General features: G+C 31.6%; 2 protein-coding genes across 2 annotated transcripts; both read right to left on the bottom strand.

The window, feature by feature from the left end:
• Positions 1-553: 553 nt before the first annotated feature.
• On the bottom strand, positions 554-5,558 carry LOC120083254 (uncharacterized GPI-anchored protein At1g61900). The gene is made up of 8 exons (XM_039038927.1): positions 5,092-5,558; positions 3,615-3,794; positions 2,883-3,488; positions 2,324-2,569; positions 2,175-2,186; positions 1,736-1,879; positions 1,549-1,593; positions 554-990 (listed from the first exon to the last, which is right to left on the bottom strand). Exons 1-8 carry the CDS (start codon positions 5,159-5,161, stop codon positions 920-922), a joined length of 1,374 nt encoding a protein of 457 aa, XP_038894855.1. The 5' UTR covers positions 5,162-5,558; the 3' UTR covers positions 554-919.
• Positions 5,559-11,345: 5,787 nt separating this feature from the next.
• LOC120084128 lies at positions 11,346-11,699 on the bottom strand. Its single transcript, XM_039040026.1, has one exon. It carries the CDS (start codon positions 11,697-11,699, stop codon positions 11,346-11,348), a length of 354 nt encoding a protein of 117 aa, XP_038895954.1.
• Between the last annotated feature and the right edge of the window lie 8,519 nt (positions 11,700-20,218).

The following is a 20,218-nucleotide window of genomic DNA, read 5'->3' as shown; positions in this document are numbered from 1 at the left end:
TGAAGATTAGTTCTAGATTTTTATGATACTTTCTTCTTAAATAATACCAAATATTTAGAAATGTTGGAACGAGTTTCAATTTTTTTCATCTAAAATTTGAAATTTTTCATATGGTCTCTCCAATTTGAAATCAATCATAAGAATACCCATGAACTGATAAGTTTTTCCAAAAACAAAAATGGGTAGTTTTTATAAAATTTGAAAGATATATATAACATCATTTACAACTCAATTTCAACTGTATAGAAGATTAACATCATCATTTTCTATCACTTCATCTGAAAAGACATCGTCAATTCTCAATGGCCATTCATCTCAAATTTTTTTACTATTTCAAACTTTTAAAGTTTAGGAGACATAATTGATCTCAAGATTTAAGAGTATCTTGTATAATTTAACCAATAAGTATTCATTGGTACAAGTATTTGAACTTACACCTTTAAAGAAAAAAGTAGCTGAGCAATATTGCCATCAAATTAAGACTCACATTTTCATAAAGAAATTTTCCTTGGGATAATTATGGTTGATAATGAGGGCAACATAAGGATATCAATTTTTGAGCCACCATAACACAATGATTAATTTAACCATATAGCATAAAGAAAAACAAAACCATCTTTGCTTCTTTTGATGGCAATCCAAATATACAAAGAGATCCCAAACGCTGCACCACTCTGCTCAGCTTTCCTACTATATCTTTACAAAACTTTTTTTTATTACATTAACAAGCAAGAATGAACAAATAGGAATTTGGAACCATTTTCCCAACTCAAATTTCTCCCATATTTAGAACATCTAGAAAACTATTCACAAGGATCAAACTTCTGAGGATACAAGACTCTGTCATAAGCTTCTTAAAAATGGCATCTGTTTTTGATGACTTGACTGACAGTCTTCTCCAAAGTGAGCAATAAAAAAGCTAAATTAGCATCATAAGGGTCACTGAGAAAGCAATGAGCAAGACATGTAGAACACCATCATTATAAAGGCCTGCAACGCAATTCAGATTCAACATAAAGGCACTTTGAATGTGTCAAACAACCTAACAAAAATGTGCATTTTTTGACTTAGGTACTATACCTAATAACTCTCACGGATCCACTGAAAACTTTTTCTCTTATGTTAGGTACTTTTTCTCTTATTTGACTTAGGTACTATACCTAAATAACTCTCTGATGTCAGGCCCTAAAGCATGGTAATAAATTCAATATACTGGATATAGTTCAAACTTCAATTGGAACACATCCCAATTGGCATTAGTAGTGTGACTAGTAAAAAACCAGTGACATGACTCGTTTGGTAATGGAAGTTAGTATATGGTATAATAGTAGGTTTCATGGGCTATTTATATGTAAAATGGTAAGATTTAACCTAGACAAACTGATATACCACAGATAGGGTCAACTAAAAAACTATTTTAAAATGGGTGTTAAGAAAAAGAAATGAAAAAGAAATTAAACGACTCTTTCAAGTTGACCATTAGTCACAATACTGGAGTGTATTCAGTTATTGTAGAGAAATTCGATGGCAGTTGAAGAATATAAGTACCACTTTGAGCAGATGCTGCTGCAGGAAGTGCAGGAATTTTGATAGCTGCAATCCAAAAAACAGGTAAGCAATTAGAAATTAAAGAAAAGAATACATTGAAATTTTCTTATAAAGATGGGAAAACTGATTAAGGGACTATACTTAATCCCCATACCCTATACTGGAAGTAAAAAACAAAGTGTCTTACTCTTATTGCATGATGATGCTGTCATTTGGGATGTAGAAGACCATGGAGCTGGTATATGGTCATTCAGATCACAAACAAAGCTGATACCTGAAGATGGATCAAATATGGCATCTGAAGGCAGGCTTGGTAGAAGGCATCCAAACTCTGGCAAGAAGGATAATATAAGTCAAAGAAAGTGAATGTGAGGGCCATAACTTAGCCATTTGAATTTTCGAAATTGGCTAAAATTCTGTATTTGCTAGCTATGCATTGACATCGATACTTTTGTGGTTAAAAACATGAAAACAACCCAATGGTATGTGTTCTAATAATTATTAAGGCAACAAAAGCCAATGATGTAGTCAAAGATTGGCTTGAAGGAATATGGAAAAAGTAAATTTTTATAGATGATGACTATCGTTTCTTTAGCATGTCAGGAATGTATGTCTTGAAATAGTACCTTGATTTCCAACTGAGATTCTCAAAGTTGTAGATCCATTATCAGGTTATAACATGGGCAAGAAAGGAAAAAAGTATTAGAATCCATATGAAATTATTCAAGAAGGAATTCTTTAAATCTAGAAATATAAGAGGACTGAAGCTACAAACCTTGAAGGGAGAAATCCTTAAGGCTTATATGGCATAGGCCATACACGTCCTTGGTAATATTTGACTTTCGTAATTTCATTTCCAATGCTGTAGCACAATCCAAAGCTTGCAGGTTGGTAACCAGGCTCTGCTTTTGCAGATGCGTTACATAGCTTTCCATGGCCAGGCAGCAAGCTGTCTTGTTAGAGATCGCATTCCCACAAGCATTGGCAACATATTTCATGTCAGGGAATTCCAGTGGACAAACTGAGAATAGCACACACAGAAAATCTGTGAAGGAGTGTGCAAATATGATAATGTGGCAGCTAAAAATAATAGCATCGACAGGGAGTGGTAACAATTAACAAACCAGCGTGAAGATGAGAAGCAAACTCTACTTTTAAAAAAATTAAAAATGTTGTGGGCATGGACCAAAAAGGAAAATGGCATAGGATCAACAAATACATAGAGATGTGATGAATTATAATAGTGATATCACAAGAATTTCATAAATCTCTGTTTGAAAAAATTCATTTTCAATCTTTTCAAGAAAAATAAAAAAAAACATTTTCAAGCTCACCTTTATTGACATTGCAATTGGACAGTACTCTAAGAACCTCCTTGGCATTAGCAGGGTGAAGTTTGCTTGCTAGCCATCGGAGGACAATAGTTTTACAATCACGAACTCTAGCTGACTGTTCAGGCAAGACTTGAGATCCAGGCATACCCAAGAAATCTGTAGATATCATTGCTATCTTTGTAGCAGCTTCTGAAATGGCATTCTGACAGATTGCATTGCAGCATTCTTTCACAGGATCAATTTTATTACATGCAGCAAGCAACTTAGAGGTATCGATGGTGGTCTCAAATTCACTAATATCTTTAGCCGGACAAGATCCTTCAGTGAGATTGGCTGGATGAACTGTGCATATGTGTCTAAGTCGTTCACTTGCACCCTGCCCCACCAAAATCTGCTCAATATCTGAGAGGCAATATTTGGCAAGCGTCCCATTTAAAGCAAGAACATTAGTATCTATACTGGACTGACCAATAAGGATAGCAAGAGTAGCTTCCAACTGTGGACAACAAATAACATTGGCCATTTGTTTTGCAAAAGGGGCCCAACAATCTATAGCAGTCATACTCATCAAAGTTTCAGTTGCAGAAAAGTTCAACAGACATTGTCCTGCAAGGAAAATGAGAGATTAAATTGAAAAGAATAGTCAATGAAAATCATTAAAAGCCCTCTTTCTAGAAAATGATTAACATCAAGTATACAATAGATTAAAACTGATTATAAAAAGTGATAAACCTGATAACTTTGGAACGGTGGTATTTGTGAAGGGTACCAATGGAGAAGGGGCAAGGAGAGGAATGAATGGCTTTGGATTCCCACTTGGAGCAATCACAGGATACATATCATCCATTGGTTTCTCGTTTGACAGGTGCCGTGTTGGATAAGTTGATGGGATGCAGCTAGCTTCATGGAAATCTGCAGTTTAAAGTGGCATAAATATTCTAATTTCAGGGACGCAATTGTGTTTAGAGGACTTAGCAAAAATGTTCATTGATGGGTTTTATTGCCATGTGATGAGATACCAAACATGGATAATATATTGACAATGACACAAGAAAGTGGAGGAGCTAGTTCACTAATTTCAACGGATACCTTGGAAAACTCATCTCCAAGAAAATCATGGGAGAGGAATGGTTGTAGAACCTACTTTGGTGGTACGAGTACAGGAAAATCCAAAGATGCTATCAAGTATCAACAGCTTCATGCTGCTTTCATATTCCATTTTAATAGATAACACAACATCACTCTATCTAAAAATAATTACATGTGAAAAGAATATAAAATCACTCTTTTAAGAAGTTACTCCGGTGAAACAGCTAGGTGGTTAGCTCAACTATTTGAATACTCTCAATATGTTTATACACATATCTTTCAATAACTTCAGTCTCTATATTTTTCATTCACAGTTACTGTTCCATTTGTATCTCAGTATACAGTAACATTATCTCGGCAAGACAACATACAAGCTTTGGGTTTGGATTTCCTTTCTTGCTTAAAATTATGTTCCCAACTCATTTTTCTGTTACATTAACTTCTGTATTCTACATAAATAACAAGGCTAAGACTAACGTGTCAAGATAGAAAAATCCAGACCATGGCTCCGAATATTTCTTTTAAGCCAACATGGTAACATAAATTCCTGAGTTAAATCACTACGCCACAGTTTCCATATATACTCGAGTTATAAATTTAAAATTGAACCCAACAAGATCTTGCTTATATCATGAGCTCCTTCAAAAGAATATGCATACTACCCATTAGCACAACAACGACAGCTGAGTGACTAATCATTTAATCTAACCGTAAATTAAATGAGAGATGAAGAAAAAAAGTTCAGTTAATAATAACAGAGCAAAATATGGTATCAAGAGCTGTTTCTTTATATAAGGAAAATTCATCAATCCTATCCAATGAATAAATAACAAAGAAATAAGCAAATCAAGAAAGTCGAGAAAGAAGTGCAGAGATGGAGCACGTTATCAACCACATAGCAGAAGCTAGTAATGGTTAAATTTTCGAAGCACATTCATATTATTTTCTCAAACCAAAGAAACATTATAGGAAATTAAAGACGACATTTCCCCAACAGAACAAATTTGCTAAACCCCAGCACTAGAATAACAACAAACTGAAGAAAAGCCAACAGATCGAGGAAAAAGAGGCGAACCCCACATAGAAAAACGTTCAAAAAAAAAAAGGTGGGAACACTCACATAGAAGAAGCAGTAACACCTGGAGAAGAAAGGCATGGAAACCCAGCTTAAAAAACAACCTCTCTTCCATTTTAAAATGTTTATAAGTGCAGTTTCCAGTTTCAGTGAGTTGCAAAGAAGCAGGTGGAGAGAGAATTGGAAGTGGGAATGAAGAGAATAAGAGGGAAAGAGAGGGAAAAGGGATTAAGAAGCATCAAAATTGGGATTGGAGGAGTGGTAGTGGTTGAGTGAGTGAAGGAATTGAGAAGATGGGGAGATAGAAAGAGGGAATAAGAGAGAGAAAAGAGAGGAGAGTAGAGAAGCCATGAATGAGCTTGAAAGTGTGTGGGGACGAAAGCAGCTCAAGTAATAGCTGTCTGAATGGACCCACCAGACGGACAGATCTGCTAGTCGAGAGAAGAAAAAAAAGTTTTTGAGAAGGAAGAAGAAGAAGAACCAAATTGCATTAATGGCAGCACCTGCTTTTTCCCAACCCCCCCTTCCCGCAACAATTTTATTTATTTATTTATTTATTTATTTATTTTTACCTCGCACGCGTGATAAGTGTGTGAGGAGTAACTCCACTCCTTCTGTCTCTCACGCGTGCCTAATTTCAAGCGTGCGAGTTTTCGGTTCGTAAGATGACCCGACTAACCCGGGAAATGTTGGAAATCCACCCGACCCGGATGGTTTTTCATTCGTTTAATCAGCTCACCACCACCACCTATACTCTCGAAAAATTGTCATAAATAACACGTTAAAAATCTTTATCTTATAAAATTAGCATCATTTTTTAAAATTCGTTTAAATAACTTTTTTATCACCGAAATTTAGGACTTTCCTCATATCCAAATCTTATACCAAAATTTATATATTTTAAATTTTTTTTCGAATTTGGTTATTTTTACCAAATATTATCTCAAATTCTTATATGATTTTTCTAACATTTCTATTTCCATAATTATATGAATTCCTAAGTTTTTATAAATGAATTTACCAATTATATTTTTTCATATAGATGATTGCATTTTGATTTTTATATTTGGAGAAATATTAAAAAAAATTCAACAAATTAGGTAAGATATAGAAAATATATAAAATCTTGGTATTAATCTGCATGATAATACACCAGTCTAAGTGAGATTCGAGATTAATATCAAGATTTTATATATTTTTCATATCTTGCCTAATTTTTTTGAAAAAAAAAATTAATCTTTCCTAAAATTTAAAAATAAAAATGTAATCATTTGAGATACATCTAAAAATTCATTTGGATAATTAGTAAATTCATTTAGAAATTAGAAATTGGGTTAAAGAGTTGAAAAATTATGTAATGTTTTGATGTAATATTTGGCTAAATTTGGAGAGAATCTGAAAATATATATGATTTGATATAAGATTTGGTAAGATTACATAAATTTGAAAAATTAATAAAATCTTGGTATAATCTATAGCAGTCGAGATTACATGTCCAAAACAATCAATGAGTTATAAAAAGTTAAAGATGCAATGAGAAAAATTATTTGAACAAGTTTTAAAAAATGTTGCTAGCTTTGTAAGATAAAAACTTTGCTATTTTTGATAATTTCCTTTGAATCTTCCATGAGCAAAAATATTTTGTTATTAGGTCTAATTTTTAATTGGTCACTAGATTTTAAAATGTTACTTTTTTTCATACTTAAACTTTGAGTTTGATTTTCCATTAGCTCATAAATATGTAATGTTATAATTACATTATTGAGTTGACCTTTGTTGCAAATTGTATCTATGTTTCAAGATTTACACATTTAACTTCGAGTTTTACTAAATATTCACTTTCAATTTTTTATATTAGGTATGTTAATTAATTTTAAAAAATTAAAAGAATTATAATTAGTTAAGTTTCGCTATTTCCTCATCATTATTGAAATTACTTTCAGATTTTCACTTTAATAATTATTTTAAGTTAGTTAATAGACATTGACGTCCAAGACGAGAGTAAGAATTTAGTGAAAAATCAAACTTAAAAGTGTGAATTTTGAAAATATAGGGACCAAATTAAAATACGATTCAAACTTCAAAATAAAATTATAACATTTTAAAGTATGTTTATAGGATTAATTTTAAAAACAAAAAACAAAAAATGTCTCCAACAAAGTTAAGTATAATTGTTTGAAATTTAATGACCAAATAAAAACTAGACTCAAAATATAGAAATCAAAATAATATTTTTCTTATTTTTATATATTCATTCGATTTTTGTTCTTTGTAAACTAAGTTTATCTATAGATATTTATTATTCGCAATAGGTTCATTTAACTAATTTTAATTTTGTATTAATTAAATTAAAAAACAAATATTTGAGATTTTATCTCGAAGTTAGGGAGTCGACCTTCCATCTATTTTGATTGTAGATGTAATTTTTTTTATCAAATTGAACTATGTTGATTAAAATTTTCAAATTTTTTTCATTCATTGATCAATCGAATTTTTTATATTTAAAATTATGGCAAGCCAATAAAATACTAAGAGCAAATATCGATTTACACCTTTGAATTTTAGGAGATAATAATTTAAGTCCTAAATTAATAATTACATCAACTTAAATCCTAAACTTTGGAATTTGTATCGATTTAAATTTCAAACTAATACTCGTATCACTTTACACTTTCATGGCCGTATTAATTTAAACTTTGAATTTTTATAAGTGTATCAAAATAAAACATAATTGAGGGTTTAAATTGACACAATTATGAAAATTCATGGTTTAAATTGATACTCTTACGAAAGTTCAAAGTTTAAATTGATAAAAGTATTAGTTTGGAATTTAAATTGGTATAACTCTCAAAATTTAGGATTTAGATTGGTACAATTATTAGTTTATGATTCAAATTGATATTATTCTCAAAGTTTAGAAATATAAATGGATGTTTTTTCAAATGATTAAAAAAAAACTAGGGTTCAAGCTAGGGTTCATTTATTTGATATGATAGGAAAATTACAAAAGAAAAAAGAAAAAAGGGTTATTTAAATTTGAAAAGACAGTGACATTTCTCATCTCTGTTTAGATCATTTAAGCTAATACATTGCCTATTTAGTAGCCCCTGAAATCATTGTCAAGAAATTGTTTTAAAATAGGCAATAGTAAGGTTTTTTTCTTTTTCTTTTTCTTTTAGTACGGAAATAATAAATTGTTGAAAAAACTAATAAGTGATGTTGTTTGGAATATTTAAATTATATTGTAGGAATTACTTCAGCTTTATATAATTAGGGAGGGAGAATTGAATGATTTTTCGTGCATTTAAAAATGAAGCATAGTTTTGTGAAAATTTTAATGCACATTTATTTTAACATTGACAAGTATGAATGAATGGCTATTATTCATCTGAAATGAAAATGGTCTCTATAATATATATAATAGGTTTGTAGGTGACAGGTATTAATTTTTTTGTACATAGGCGTGTAATGACCTTAATTATTTTTGGCAACCACGAATGTTTGAGTTATGGATTAGAGTATACATTAATTTTTTTTTTTTAAAAAAAGAGAGAAATTATATATTTAAAAAAAAGTCCTTAAATTTTGTAATTTGAAATGAAAATATATTCTAAGTTTCAAAAGGTTCAAAAACACCTTTAAACTTTTAAAAAATGCTAAAAAAAAATATTATTATCGTTTTGATGAAACTGTTAATATTTTGTTTCAAAAATACATTTGAAATTTCAAAAAATTTTAAAATACCTTAAAATTAATAAATGTTTAAAGAAACATTCCTCCTACTTGTAATGTGAACATAGATACTACTACCATTCTAATCAAATTATTAGAAGTTTTTTTTTTTTTTTTTAATATCTAAAAACCAATTTTAGAATAAATTATATAGATATTTTCATTTTTTCATGTAACTACTCTCATTTTTCTCTATTTGTCCAATTCTTATACCAATTTCATCTGCAACCAAAATAAAAACAAAAACTTTAAGCTAAAACATAAAATTCTACAAAATCTCACAAAATTTCTAAATCAAAACCTTCATTTAAAACATGCTAAAGCGATAAATAGTAAAATATAATATATATATATATTGACTATTAACACATATTCACCTATTAAAGTATAATATTGTTAAAATATTTGATACAGAACATTAATGTAATGTTTCTATCTAAAACTAACGATAATGATATTTTTTTAAATATTGTTGAAAGTTTAAAGATACTTTTGAAGATTGAAAGTTGGAGAACATTTTTTACACAGAGTACAGAATCTATGAGTATTTTATAATTTAGCCTGGAAAAAGTCAAGAAAATTGATTTTCTCCCCCTTTTAATTTAGTTTGGTTCGGTTCTATACCCATGTCATGAAACTTTTTTTCATAAATGGTATAGTCTAAATAATTATTATAAAAGTAAATATTCATTTTTCTTTTTGGATTCAACAAACGTTTTAGTTGAGAACATATATTTTTGCTAGTTAAGTTTGCTCAAATTAGTATTTGAAATGTGAAATACTATTTTTCATAGCTCTTTTGGTTCAAAATTTTATAACTTTTGTAATGAGAAAGTATCTTGTAGATTCAAAACCACCCCAATGAACAATTATGAAAAAAGTTTAGGTGCAATTATGGATTTTATGCATCTTTTTGTAGCCCACTCAATTGTTTAACCACAATTTGTCACGTGTCAAACTCTTTTTAATTTATTTCTTAAATAGTTTTTAGTTTTTTATCATATTTATTTAAAATAATAATAACAATCACCCAATTTGTAAAAGAAGCTTGTCATACACTCGAGCATCATAATTAAAAAAAAAATGGAATCTTTTGTTGATGATCATCTTATTAAAAAAAATGCAACTTTTATGTAATGATAAAGGAGGACAAGATTGAATATAGTTTGTTCTACTTAAACTTAAACCTATAACAAGTGCAATACTTATGTGTTGCTTAGGCTGCACCTATCCCAGACAGGTGTTCAATAAAAAAATTATCATTTATCAATTTTTATGGCAGTTCTTTTAAATGTTTTTTTAATATTTTTTTGTATATAGTAAATGAGAGCATGTGATTATGTGCAGACTGCTATGGAACGATAGAATGAGCATTATTTTCTTTCTAAAAAGAAAATTACAAAGGATGATTTTATTTATTTATTTTATATTGAAAAGATGGGATGATTATTCTAAACCTCTCATAATTGAGGCAGTGAGTTGTTATCAATTATTTGTTCTATTTTAAATAATATCAGTAGAAGTGTTAAGTATACTCTAGCAGATGAAAAGTGTAGGAAGGAAGCCAGTGTTTGAGAATAATGGGAGAAAATAGGTCCCTAAAATTAAGGGTGCAAATTTTTGTTTATAATTTTTTGTCAGCTTAAACCTAAAGCAATTGATGAAAATAGTAAAATTTAACAAATCAATGAAGTCTAGTATTCTAAAAAAGAGACAACAAAAAATAAATATAGTATAGTAAAAGAAAAGTAATTATCATATTACACATAAAATTGGTAAAGATTAATCTTAAAGTACCCTTTGATGAATTTGAAAGTGATATTTTTCATAAAAACAAACAAATAAATTGCAAATTGAAATTAAATAATCCATTTAGTCTGATTCCAGCTTAGTTAAAATTTATAATTTAATTATTCTCAAATACAATTCTAAATCGAACCACAAATGTATAACTTTTTTTTTTATTATTAAATTAATTAATAAATTATGTGAAAAAATTGACCCAAAAATTAGGATAAAATGTTATGTGACCTGACCTTTCAAAATAAAATACTGTGACCGTGCCTTTTCAAACTTGTTTTAATTCTTCCATCCAAGTCATGTTAAGAATTGGTGCAAATTAAATTTAAAAATTTGTGTTGGTGGGCTAATTTAAGGCTATTGCATTAATGGTTAGTTTTATTCTTTACTTATAAATACTCGTATTCCAACTAAATGAATATAGAATTTGTCCATTTTTTTTTTTTTTTAAAAAAAAATCATTAATCCACGCCATCAAGATGATTTTAAGCTTATTCGAGAATCGAGGGAAGCTTTCCCAGAATTGAATGCACATAATTAATAACAGCTCTTGCAAATCAAGCGTTAATCGAATTTTTGTTTAATTTTTCTTCACATGCTTCTCCAGCTTGCAATAAATGCAAGTCTGCTCTAAAATTTACAAAACAGGGGAAAAACAAAGAATGAACCAATTTTCATATACAACAAATTAACAAATCTCGATAACGGATCAAATATTGTACAATTCAATGAACAATTTTCCTTTTCGTTTCTTCGTTTTACAGAGATCAGTAATCCTCTGGAATGCTTTGAAGGGAAGGCCTCCATGATCGATGATGCTCAACTTCAAACTCATCTTCACCGTTCATCACCATCCGGCCAATAACTTGTTCTAGACTCATGCCTTGCATCTCCAGCTTCTTCACCAGATCCTCAAGCTCTCTCTTCGACATCTTGATTTTCACTTGCGGCTGCGAACACGACGCTGCTTCTTTCTCTCCAAGTAGTCTATACTTCTCTGGATCGCCGCCGGAGGTTGTGGCGTTTCCGCCGCGGCCACGGCCGTGCTTAGAACTGAAGGACCCCCAATCGTCTCCTACGAAGACCATTGTAGAAGATTGGCTCCGGCAACAGTTGCCCATTACTGTGATTCTTTCTTGTGTTTTCTTTTTTAGGGTTACGAAATGATTTCGATTTTGGGATTTCGAAATTTGGGGGAATTTTTTTGTTTAAATAGAGAGAGGGAAGGGAAAGGGTGAGGAAGGGGCGGAAAGAGACCGCGTCGGAGATATCGCCACGGTAGACACGACGGGGTCTTACGTGGCGCAGGTAGACAATTGGTTGGCCAATATATATATATATCTAAAATCCTTATAAGAAATTGTCTCGAGGAAGGTCATCTATCTATGTCACAGTTTAGACGAAATTATAAGATTCAAAACCTTATAATTTTGGTGAATCGCAACCACCGTATTAATATTAAGTCAAACAAAATTTAATTAGTTAAATTTTGTAAAAGAAATTTTACATAATAAAGTTGTAAAGTCCAGCCAGGTTATATCTATGTATTAAAGTGTATAAATATATAGACTTTTAAATTTTACCATACTAATTAAATTATAGGTTTAGATTATGAGGTTTATGTCTAATATGATTTAGAACTTAATAAAATATTTTTAAATCTTTAAACTTTCAATTTATTTTTACTAGTACTTATATTTTGAAAGTGTTCAATAGACCTTATTTTTAAGGTGTAATTTTGGTTTTTATATTAAATAGGTTAATTTTAAGGTGTAATTTTGGTTTTTATATTAAATAGGTTAATTTAATTTATTATTTTTTTTTTCGATGGAGTTCTAAAAATTCAATTATATCTATATCATAAACAACAAGTTATTGATGTAATAAAGATTTTTAATGGTTTTTTCTATCTAATTGGAGTCCTAAAATTTTAATTTTGTACTAATAGATTCACAAATTGTTTTTAAAATGTTGCATAGGTCAAAAACCTATGAAAAACAAAATAAAAATTTCAATGATATATTATACTAAATCGAAAATTTGTAAACATGGTATACATATAATTAGAATAAGGAAAAAAAGAAAAAAGAAAAAAAGAAAAATCAGAGACCTAAGAAACGCCCCCTTCAAAATTTAGTGCCTAATTTTTTTCTTTCAACCTTGTTTCTTCTAAATCATAGATTTGCAAACAAATTATATGTTAAATATGTTGTAATGAGTACCTAGTACTAAATATATTTTAACGTACAAATACATCAACAAGATAAAAAAATAAATCACTAGGATATTACTTTCATTAATTGATTGTCACAATTAAATTAGAGTATGAATATAAAAAATACGTATTACAAGAGTACTACAAATTTTATCTAATCAATGGACATCCTTTTTGGAAATTATTCTACAAACTTATTGTTTTAATGAAATATTTCTATATCCAATCGCCTTTGAGGAATTGTATCCTTCGACAAACTATTATAATAAGTAACTGTTACGAAATCGATAATTAAAGAACACAAAAAGGAACGTAGAGATAGAGAAGATCGACATACAGATATACGTGATTCACTAACAGTATGTGAGCTACGTCCACGGGCAGAGGGAGGACAGTATTATTAAGGAGAATATTTTTAGAAAATTACATCAAACGGTGCCTCTAGGGTTAGAGAGTTTATATAGCGCACTACTCTAAACTCCAGGGTCATAATCGTAAATAACTACAAATAAATAAATATGCTAAATACGAATTCTGAATAGGTTTTTTTAAAGTGTTAGAAGGCACCATTATGTGTTCGTATCTTGACTGAGTCGATTCCAACTATCTTACACACAGCATCATTAGCCATGCTAACATTTCCTCCATCTATTTGCTGATAGGTTGAGAAATCACTCTCTATTTGAGTACATATGATAAGATGCCCCAGAATCAAGAACCCACACATCATCAAAATGTGAATGTTCATTCATAACTAAAGCTAAATTCCTTCAGATTCGATCTCAACTTCTTTAGGATCAATCTCAACTTGTGCAACAGAGGCAAATGCTTCCGTTTTTGTCACTCTTTTTCTTCTTTTCCTAATTCCTTTTTATCTTAGGACATTCAGTTTTCCAATGCCCATTTTCTTTACAGTAGTGACAAATATCATCTGACCTAGAACCCTTTGACTTCAAAGACTTTTTATTCTGGTTCGACTTTTGCTTACCAGAATTCCTAATGTCCCTTGCTTCTTATAGCAGCTAACCCAGATGCCTGACTTTCTGTAACTGAACTTCCTGCATTCTGACGGTCCTCTCTCATAAGCAACGTGGACTTTGTATCTTCTAAGGTCAGAATTTTTTTCCCCTCCAATATACGAGTCAACAAAAGTCTCATACGACAGGGGCAAAGATGTCAACAAAATTAGGGCAGCATCCTCATCATCAACCTTAACCTCTACGTTGTGCAGATCTAATAAAATTTTTATTTAATTGATCAAGATGGTCTCGTAGAGACGTACCGTCCTGCATACATAGATGATACAAACGTTTCTTCAGAAACAACTTCTTAGTTAAAGATTTCGTCATGTAAAGACTTTCCAACTTCAACCAAAGACGAGTGGTAGTTTCTCATCTGCGACCTCGATGGTGATGTCATCAGCCAAAATAGCATGATCGTCGAATGAGCCTTCTCCTCAAGAGTCTGCCATAAACAAAAATTGTTCCTCTCGTAAATTTATCGATCTTTACATTCACGCCATACATTTCAATTGTCGAACAAATGTGGAATTTCGAAGAAACCCTAACAAGGATCTGATACCAGTTTGTTATTACCAAACACTCTGTGCAATTCCCATAAACGAGACCAACATCAGACGTACCTCTAAGGTAATGAAAAATCCTTTTAACGGCTTGCCAATGCTCCTTCCCAGGTTGACCCATGAACCTACTGACAACACTAACAACATGGGCAAGATCAAGCCTAGTACAGACCATAACATACATTAAACTTCCCACTGCACTAGCATAAGGAACTTGAGACATGTATTCCTTCTCAGCTTTCAGACTGTGGTGAAAGCACATATGAAAAACGAGCATTTACAACAGTAGGAGTATCTATAGGCTTAGCTGATGACATACCAAACCTGGACAATATTTTCTGAATATATCCTTTCTGCGACAAGAAGAGCTTATTTTTATCTCTATCCCTATAAATCTTTATACCCAGAATTTTCTGAGCAACACCCAAATCCTTCATATCAAACTCAGCATTGAAAAGATTCTTCAATTTTAGAATGTCAGACTTGGACTTTGCAGTTATGAGCATATCATCTACATATAAAAATAGATAAATCATCGAACCATCATTAGCTTTTTTGTGATATACACAACAATCATACGGACTCCTATTATAGCCAAGTTCAATCATATAGCTGTCAAATCGTTTGTACTGCCTTGGAGACTGCTTTAACCCATACAAAGATTTCTTCAACTTGTAAACATAACTTTCTTTACCTAGACACTGGAACCCATCTGGTTGGGTCATATAAATCTCTTCCTCTAACTCTCCATGTAAGAAAGCTGTCTTCACATCTAGTTGTTCAAGTTCCAAATTCCGATGTGCTACTATAGCTAGTAACACCCTGATAGAAGTATGTCTGACTACTGGTGAGAAGATCTCATTATAATCAACTCCTTCCCTTTGTGTGAACCCTCTAGCAACAACTCAAGCTTTATATTTAATGCCCTCTGAAGGTGATATTCCCTCATTTTTCTTGAAGACCCATTTACAAGTGACAATTTTTCTCTCCTTAGATTGTTTAACGAATTCTCAAGTCTGATTTTGTCAAGAGATTCCATCTCATCCCCCATAACTGCAAGCCATTGAGCAGACTCACCACATGACACAGCTTCTCTATAGGTGGATGGCTCATAAGGATCCATCTCTTCAGCAAACTGCAACGCAAAAGTAACCATATCTTCAAAACCATACCTCACAGGAGGTCCTATGCCAACTTTTCTAGATCTATCACGAGCTATACTCGGTTGTTCTACTCGTGATCTAGAATTCTCAGGTAAAACAACTTCTGACGTTTTAGGCACATTAATTTCTGGTTGCATATCAGTTTTTGTAGTAACGTGTTGATCTTTTCCAGCTTGATGTTGTAATTCATTCACATCTGAAGTGAATTGCATCTCCACCTGTTTATCAACACTACTACTTTCTCTCACATCAGTAGACATCACAAAAGGCTTTATGGTTGAGTTAAACATGGAATTTTCATTAAATATCACAATCCTACTAAGTATGACTCTATTCTCAGAAGGTGACCAGACTCTATATCCCTTAACTTCATCCTCAAAACCTACAAATATACCCTTTTTAGCTATCGGTTCTAATTTACCCTCATTAACATGATAGTAGACAGTACAACCAAAAACTTTTAATAAAGAATAATCTGCAGGCTTACCAGACCACACCTCGTAAGGTGTTCTACAATTAATAGCTGTGTGAGGTCCACGATTGATCAGATAACATGATGTATTTATTGCTTCTGCCCAAAACCTTCTAGTCAACCTTGCATTAGAGAGCATGCATCTTGCTCTCTCCAACAACATCTGATTCATACGTTCTGCCACCCCATTTTGCTGTGGAGTATCCTAACAGTGTGATGGCGAACAATCCCCTTAGCTTTATAGAACTCATTAAATTCAGATCCACAGAATTTCAGACCATTATCAGTTCGTAGCCTTTTGATCTTCTTCCCAGTTTGATTTTCAATCAATATCTTCCACTGCTTGAAATTCTTGAAGGCTTCACTTTTATGTTTCATCATAAAAACCCAAGTCATTCTTGAGTAATCATCAATTATAGACAAAAAATACCTACTGCCTCCAATATATTCAACTTTGGAAGGTCCCCAACAGTCTAAATGAATATAATCAAGTGTCTTTTTTGTACGATGAACACCTCTTGGAAACTTGCTGCGATGAAGCTTCCTAAATACACAATGTTCACAGAATTTAAAATCTTGCACCTTGTGCCCACAAAGAAGATCCCTTTTTGACAGAATTTGCATCCATTTTTCACTCATATGACCAAGTCTCATATGCTATAACTTAGTCATATCATCCTTGTGAACGACCGACGTTGCAACAATAGCATAACCTGTTATCGTGGAACCTAATAGAAAATACAGTGTTCCACGCTTTATGCCTTTCAAAACTACCTCAGAACCCTTCCACCTTTACCTTTAAAATTGTAACCCTTGCTATCGAGTACACTAAAGGATATCAAACTCTTCTTCATTAGTGGAACATGCCTTACCTCTTTTAAAGTGTAGAAGGCACCATTATGTGTTCGTATCTTGACTGAGTCGATTCCAACTATCTTACACACAGCATCATTAGCCATGCTAACATTTCCTCCATCTATTTGCTGATAGGTTGAGAATCACTCTCTATTTGAGTACATATGATAAGATGCCCCAGAATCAAGAACCCACACATCATCAAAATGTGAATGTTCATTCATAACTAAAGCTAAATCTCCTTCAGATTCGATCTCAACTTCTTTAGGATCAATCTCAACTTGTGCAACAGAGGCAAATGCTTCCGTTTTGTCACTCTTTTTCTTCTTTTCCTAATTCCTTTTTATCTTAGGACATTCAGTTTTCCAATGCCCATTTTCTTTACAGTAGTGACAAATATCATCTGACCTAGAACCCTTTGACTTCAAAGACTTTTTATTCTGGTTCGACTTTTGCTTACCAGAATTCCTATGTCCCTTGCTTCTTATAGCAGCTAACCCAGATGCCTGACTTTCTGTAACTGAACTTCCTGCATTCTGACGGTCCTCTCTCATAAGCAACGTGGACTTTGTATCTTCTAAGGTCAGAATTTTTTTCCCCTCCAATATACGAGTCAACAAAAGTCTCATACGACAGGGGCAAAGATGTCAACAAAATTAGGGCAGCATCCTCATCATCAACCTTAACCTCTACGTTGTGCAGATCTAATAAAATTTTATTTAATTGATCAAGATGGTCTCGTAGAGACGTACCGTCCTGCATACATAGATGATACAAACGTTTCTTCAGAAACAACTTCTTAGTTAAAGATTTCGTCATGTAAAGACTTTCCAACTTCAACCAAAGACGAGTGGTAGTTTCTTCATCTGCGACCTCGATGGTGATGTCATCAGCCAAACATAGCATGATCGTCGAATGAGCCTTCTCCTCAAGAGTCTGCCATAAACAAAAATTGTTCCTCTCGGTAAATTTATCGATCTTTACATTCACGCCATACATTTTCAATTGTCGAACAAATGTGGAATTTCGAAGAAACCCTAACAAGGATCTGATACCAGTTTGTTATGAAATCGAGAATTAAAGAACACAAAAAGGAATATAGAGATAGAAAAGATCGACACACAAATATACATGGTTCACTAACGATGTGTTAGCTACGTCCACAGGCAGAGGGAGAACAGTATTATTAGGGAGAATGTTTTCAGAAAATTACATCAAACGGCACCTCTAGGGTTAGAGAGTTTATATAGCGCACTACTCTAAACCCTAGGGTCATAATCGTAAATGACTACAAATAAATAAATATGCTAAATACAAATTCTAAATAGGTTTCGAGGGCATTTCCCCCGAACTCCGGTACTTGGTTGTTCGAAGCGCCAACAAAAAATTCAAGGCATTCAAATAGTAACATTTTAGATGTATTTTTTATGAATCATTTTCAGACCAAGAATCTCGAGCTCGAAAAGACGTGAAGGACGTAAAAAACGAGTCAACGGGTTGAGAGAGGAAGAAAGGATAGACATCATGGACCAAAAGGCTCAACTTGCCCACCTCGGCTTTGAACTCCGAGGGCGAGGATGGTTGGGCCAAATGACCCAACCTACCCCCCCGCTCGAGGAAGAGGTTCAATTCCTCTTGGCCGGCCCAAATCAACTTTCCCTAAATCTCTTTACTTTTCCTAATCTTTTTTAGGTTTGAGATCCAAATCCAACACCCTATAAATTAGGAGTCATAGGCATATCCAAAGGGAAGTTTTTCTCCTCCATCTCTAGCTTGATTTAACCCTTTGCTAAATATTGATTTAAGCATAAGAGATTATGTAGCAGATATCACACTGGTATTTTCTTTTTTTATTTGCAGGTCGTCTTTCTTATCTGAGGTTATAAATTCATTGTCGAAGGCACATGAAGGTTGTGTGAGTCATGTTCGGATTTTACCATCAAATTGCATTCTAAATTTCCATTATAGAAATAGAATAATTAAATAGTATATTATAGTATATGTTTATCTGTTATATTTTCCATTGATCTTCCCCCTCCTTATTTTCAGTTCAAAATGAAAATGTAGACCTATAACATTTAGATTTATTTATTTAATGCTCATTGTCTAATTGAGTTATGCTCAAACAGTTAAACAAGCATTCTTTTCATCTACATTTTTATAAAAGTGTATCAATAAATATTAAAATAACGTGTCACTCTATATAAAATCAAGGTTAGTATATATTAATTAAAAAATATAAGCATACTTGAAAATTCAACTAATAATCCAAAAAGGGCTTACTTGGTAAGCTCAAATTATCAAAATTTTCATTTGAATTGTATTTGTAAAAATAAAATAGTTAAATTTACTTTCCATAAATAAGTTACGTAAATTCATATTTATTAAAGTCGTCATTTGGTAATATTTTATTAAAATTTTTATACTTATTAAAGCTATTAAAACAAAAATGCACAAGGGATGAGAACAAAAAAGGAAGCTATTTTCTAAGAATGAGGAATAAGATGGAGGCTTGCATAAAATGTTTCTCACATGTTATATCTTGTATACTTATCTAATTAATTGACTTCTTGTTGAGACTTATTCTACAAAATTCTTATTAAAATAAGTATTTAGATATCTAATTGCCAAATTGACATCTCTAGGCACACTCTCTTTCCAACACTATTATAAGAAGTAATATCTTAATTTAATGTTGCATAAATAAATTAATTAAATCATATATTAGAATCTATTCTTCCCTACTCCACTTTTCATAATTCATTGAAAGATCTATACTCTACATAAAAAGGCATCTAACTTTTTTTTTCTTTGTTGTTAATTGTTAAGCTTATAATTATTTATTATTTTAAGTTTGCATGTTAACTTAAAACTTGAGAGTTATTAACCTAAAAATATTGTGAAGATTGTAATAAAACTCTCAAAACATATTAAACAAAAATGCACCACATGTGAGTGATTACTAGTTCATATAAAAGTCTATTAATAAATACCAAAATTGTTATGCAGTAGATTTAGATTAAAAAAAACTTGGACTAAGTTCATCAATATTTGAGCTCGAAGTGCACAAATCACAAGATCTGAGACTAAAATAACATACTCGAGACTCAAATAGATCTTGAGATCGAATAAAGGATGGCATTAAAAATCATCATCTCCTACTATTAGAAATGAGAAAAGATCGTCATGAATTTAGAAGAAGTAAGTCAATTCTTTATCGTAAAACTTTACTACGAAAAAAGTCTCTTGGCCATGGATAATTTTGAAGAATAATACCAATATATATATATATATATATATAATATTTAAAAATAAGAAGGGAAAAAAGAACAAGTGGAAAAGTTAAGTAAACA

The sequence above is a fragment of the Benincasa hispida genome, chromosome 8, assembly GCF_009727055.1.
Source record: "Benincasa hispida cultivar B227 chromosome 8, ASM972705v1, whole genome shotgun sequence".
Lineage (NCBI taxonomy): Eukaryota > Viridiplantae > Streptophyta > Magnoliopsida > Cucurbitales > Cucurbitaceae > Benincasa > Benincasa hispida.
The sequence above is the reverse complement of the archived record's forward strand: the minus strand, read 5'-3'. Positions and strand labels throughout refer to the sequence as shown.

What these genes read in the sequence shown, in the direction of transcription:
- LOC120083254 (XM_039038927.1), bottom strand. Translation starts at nt 5,161, where the DNA reads ATGGAAGAGAGGTTGTTTTTTAAGCTGGGTTTCCATGCCTTTCTTCTC. An exon ending in CACCGTTCCAAAGTTATCAG is followed by an intron (nt 3,489 to 3,614) that starts GTTTATCACTTT and finishes TTTTCCTTGCAG; the next exon opens with GACAATGTCTGTTGAACTTT. An exon ending in CAATTGCAATGTCAATAAAG is followed by an intron (nt 2,570 to 2,882) that starts GTGAGCTTGAAA and finishes TGCTATTCTCAG; the next exon opens with TTTGTCCACTGGAATTCCCT.
- LOC120084128 (XM_039040026.1), bottom strand. Translation starts at nt 11,699, where the DNA reads ATGGGCAACTGTTGCCGGAGCCAATCTTCTACAATGGTCTTCGTAGGA.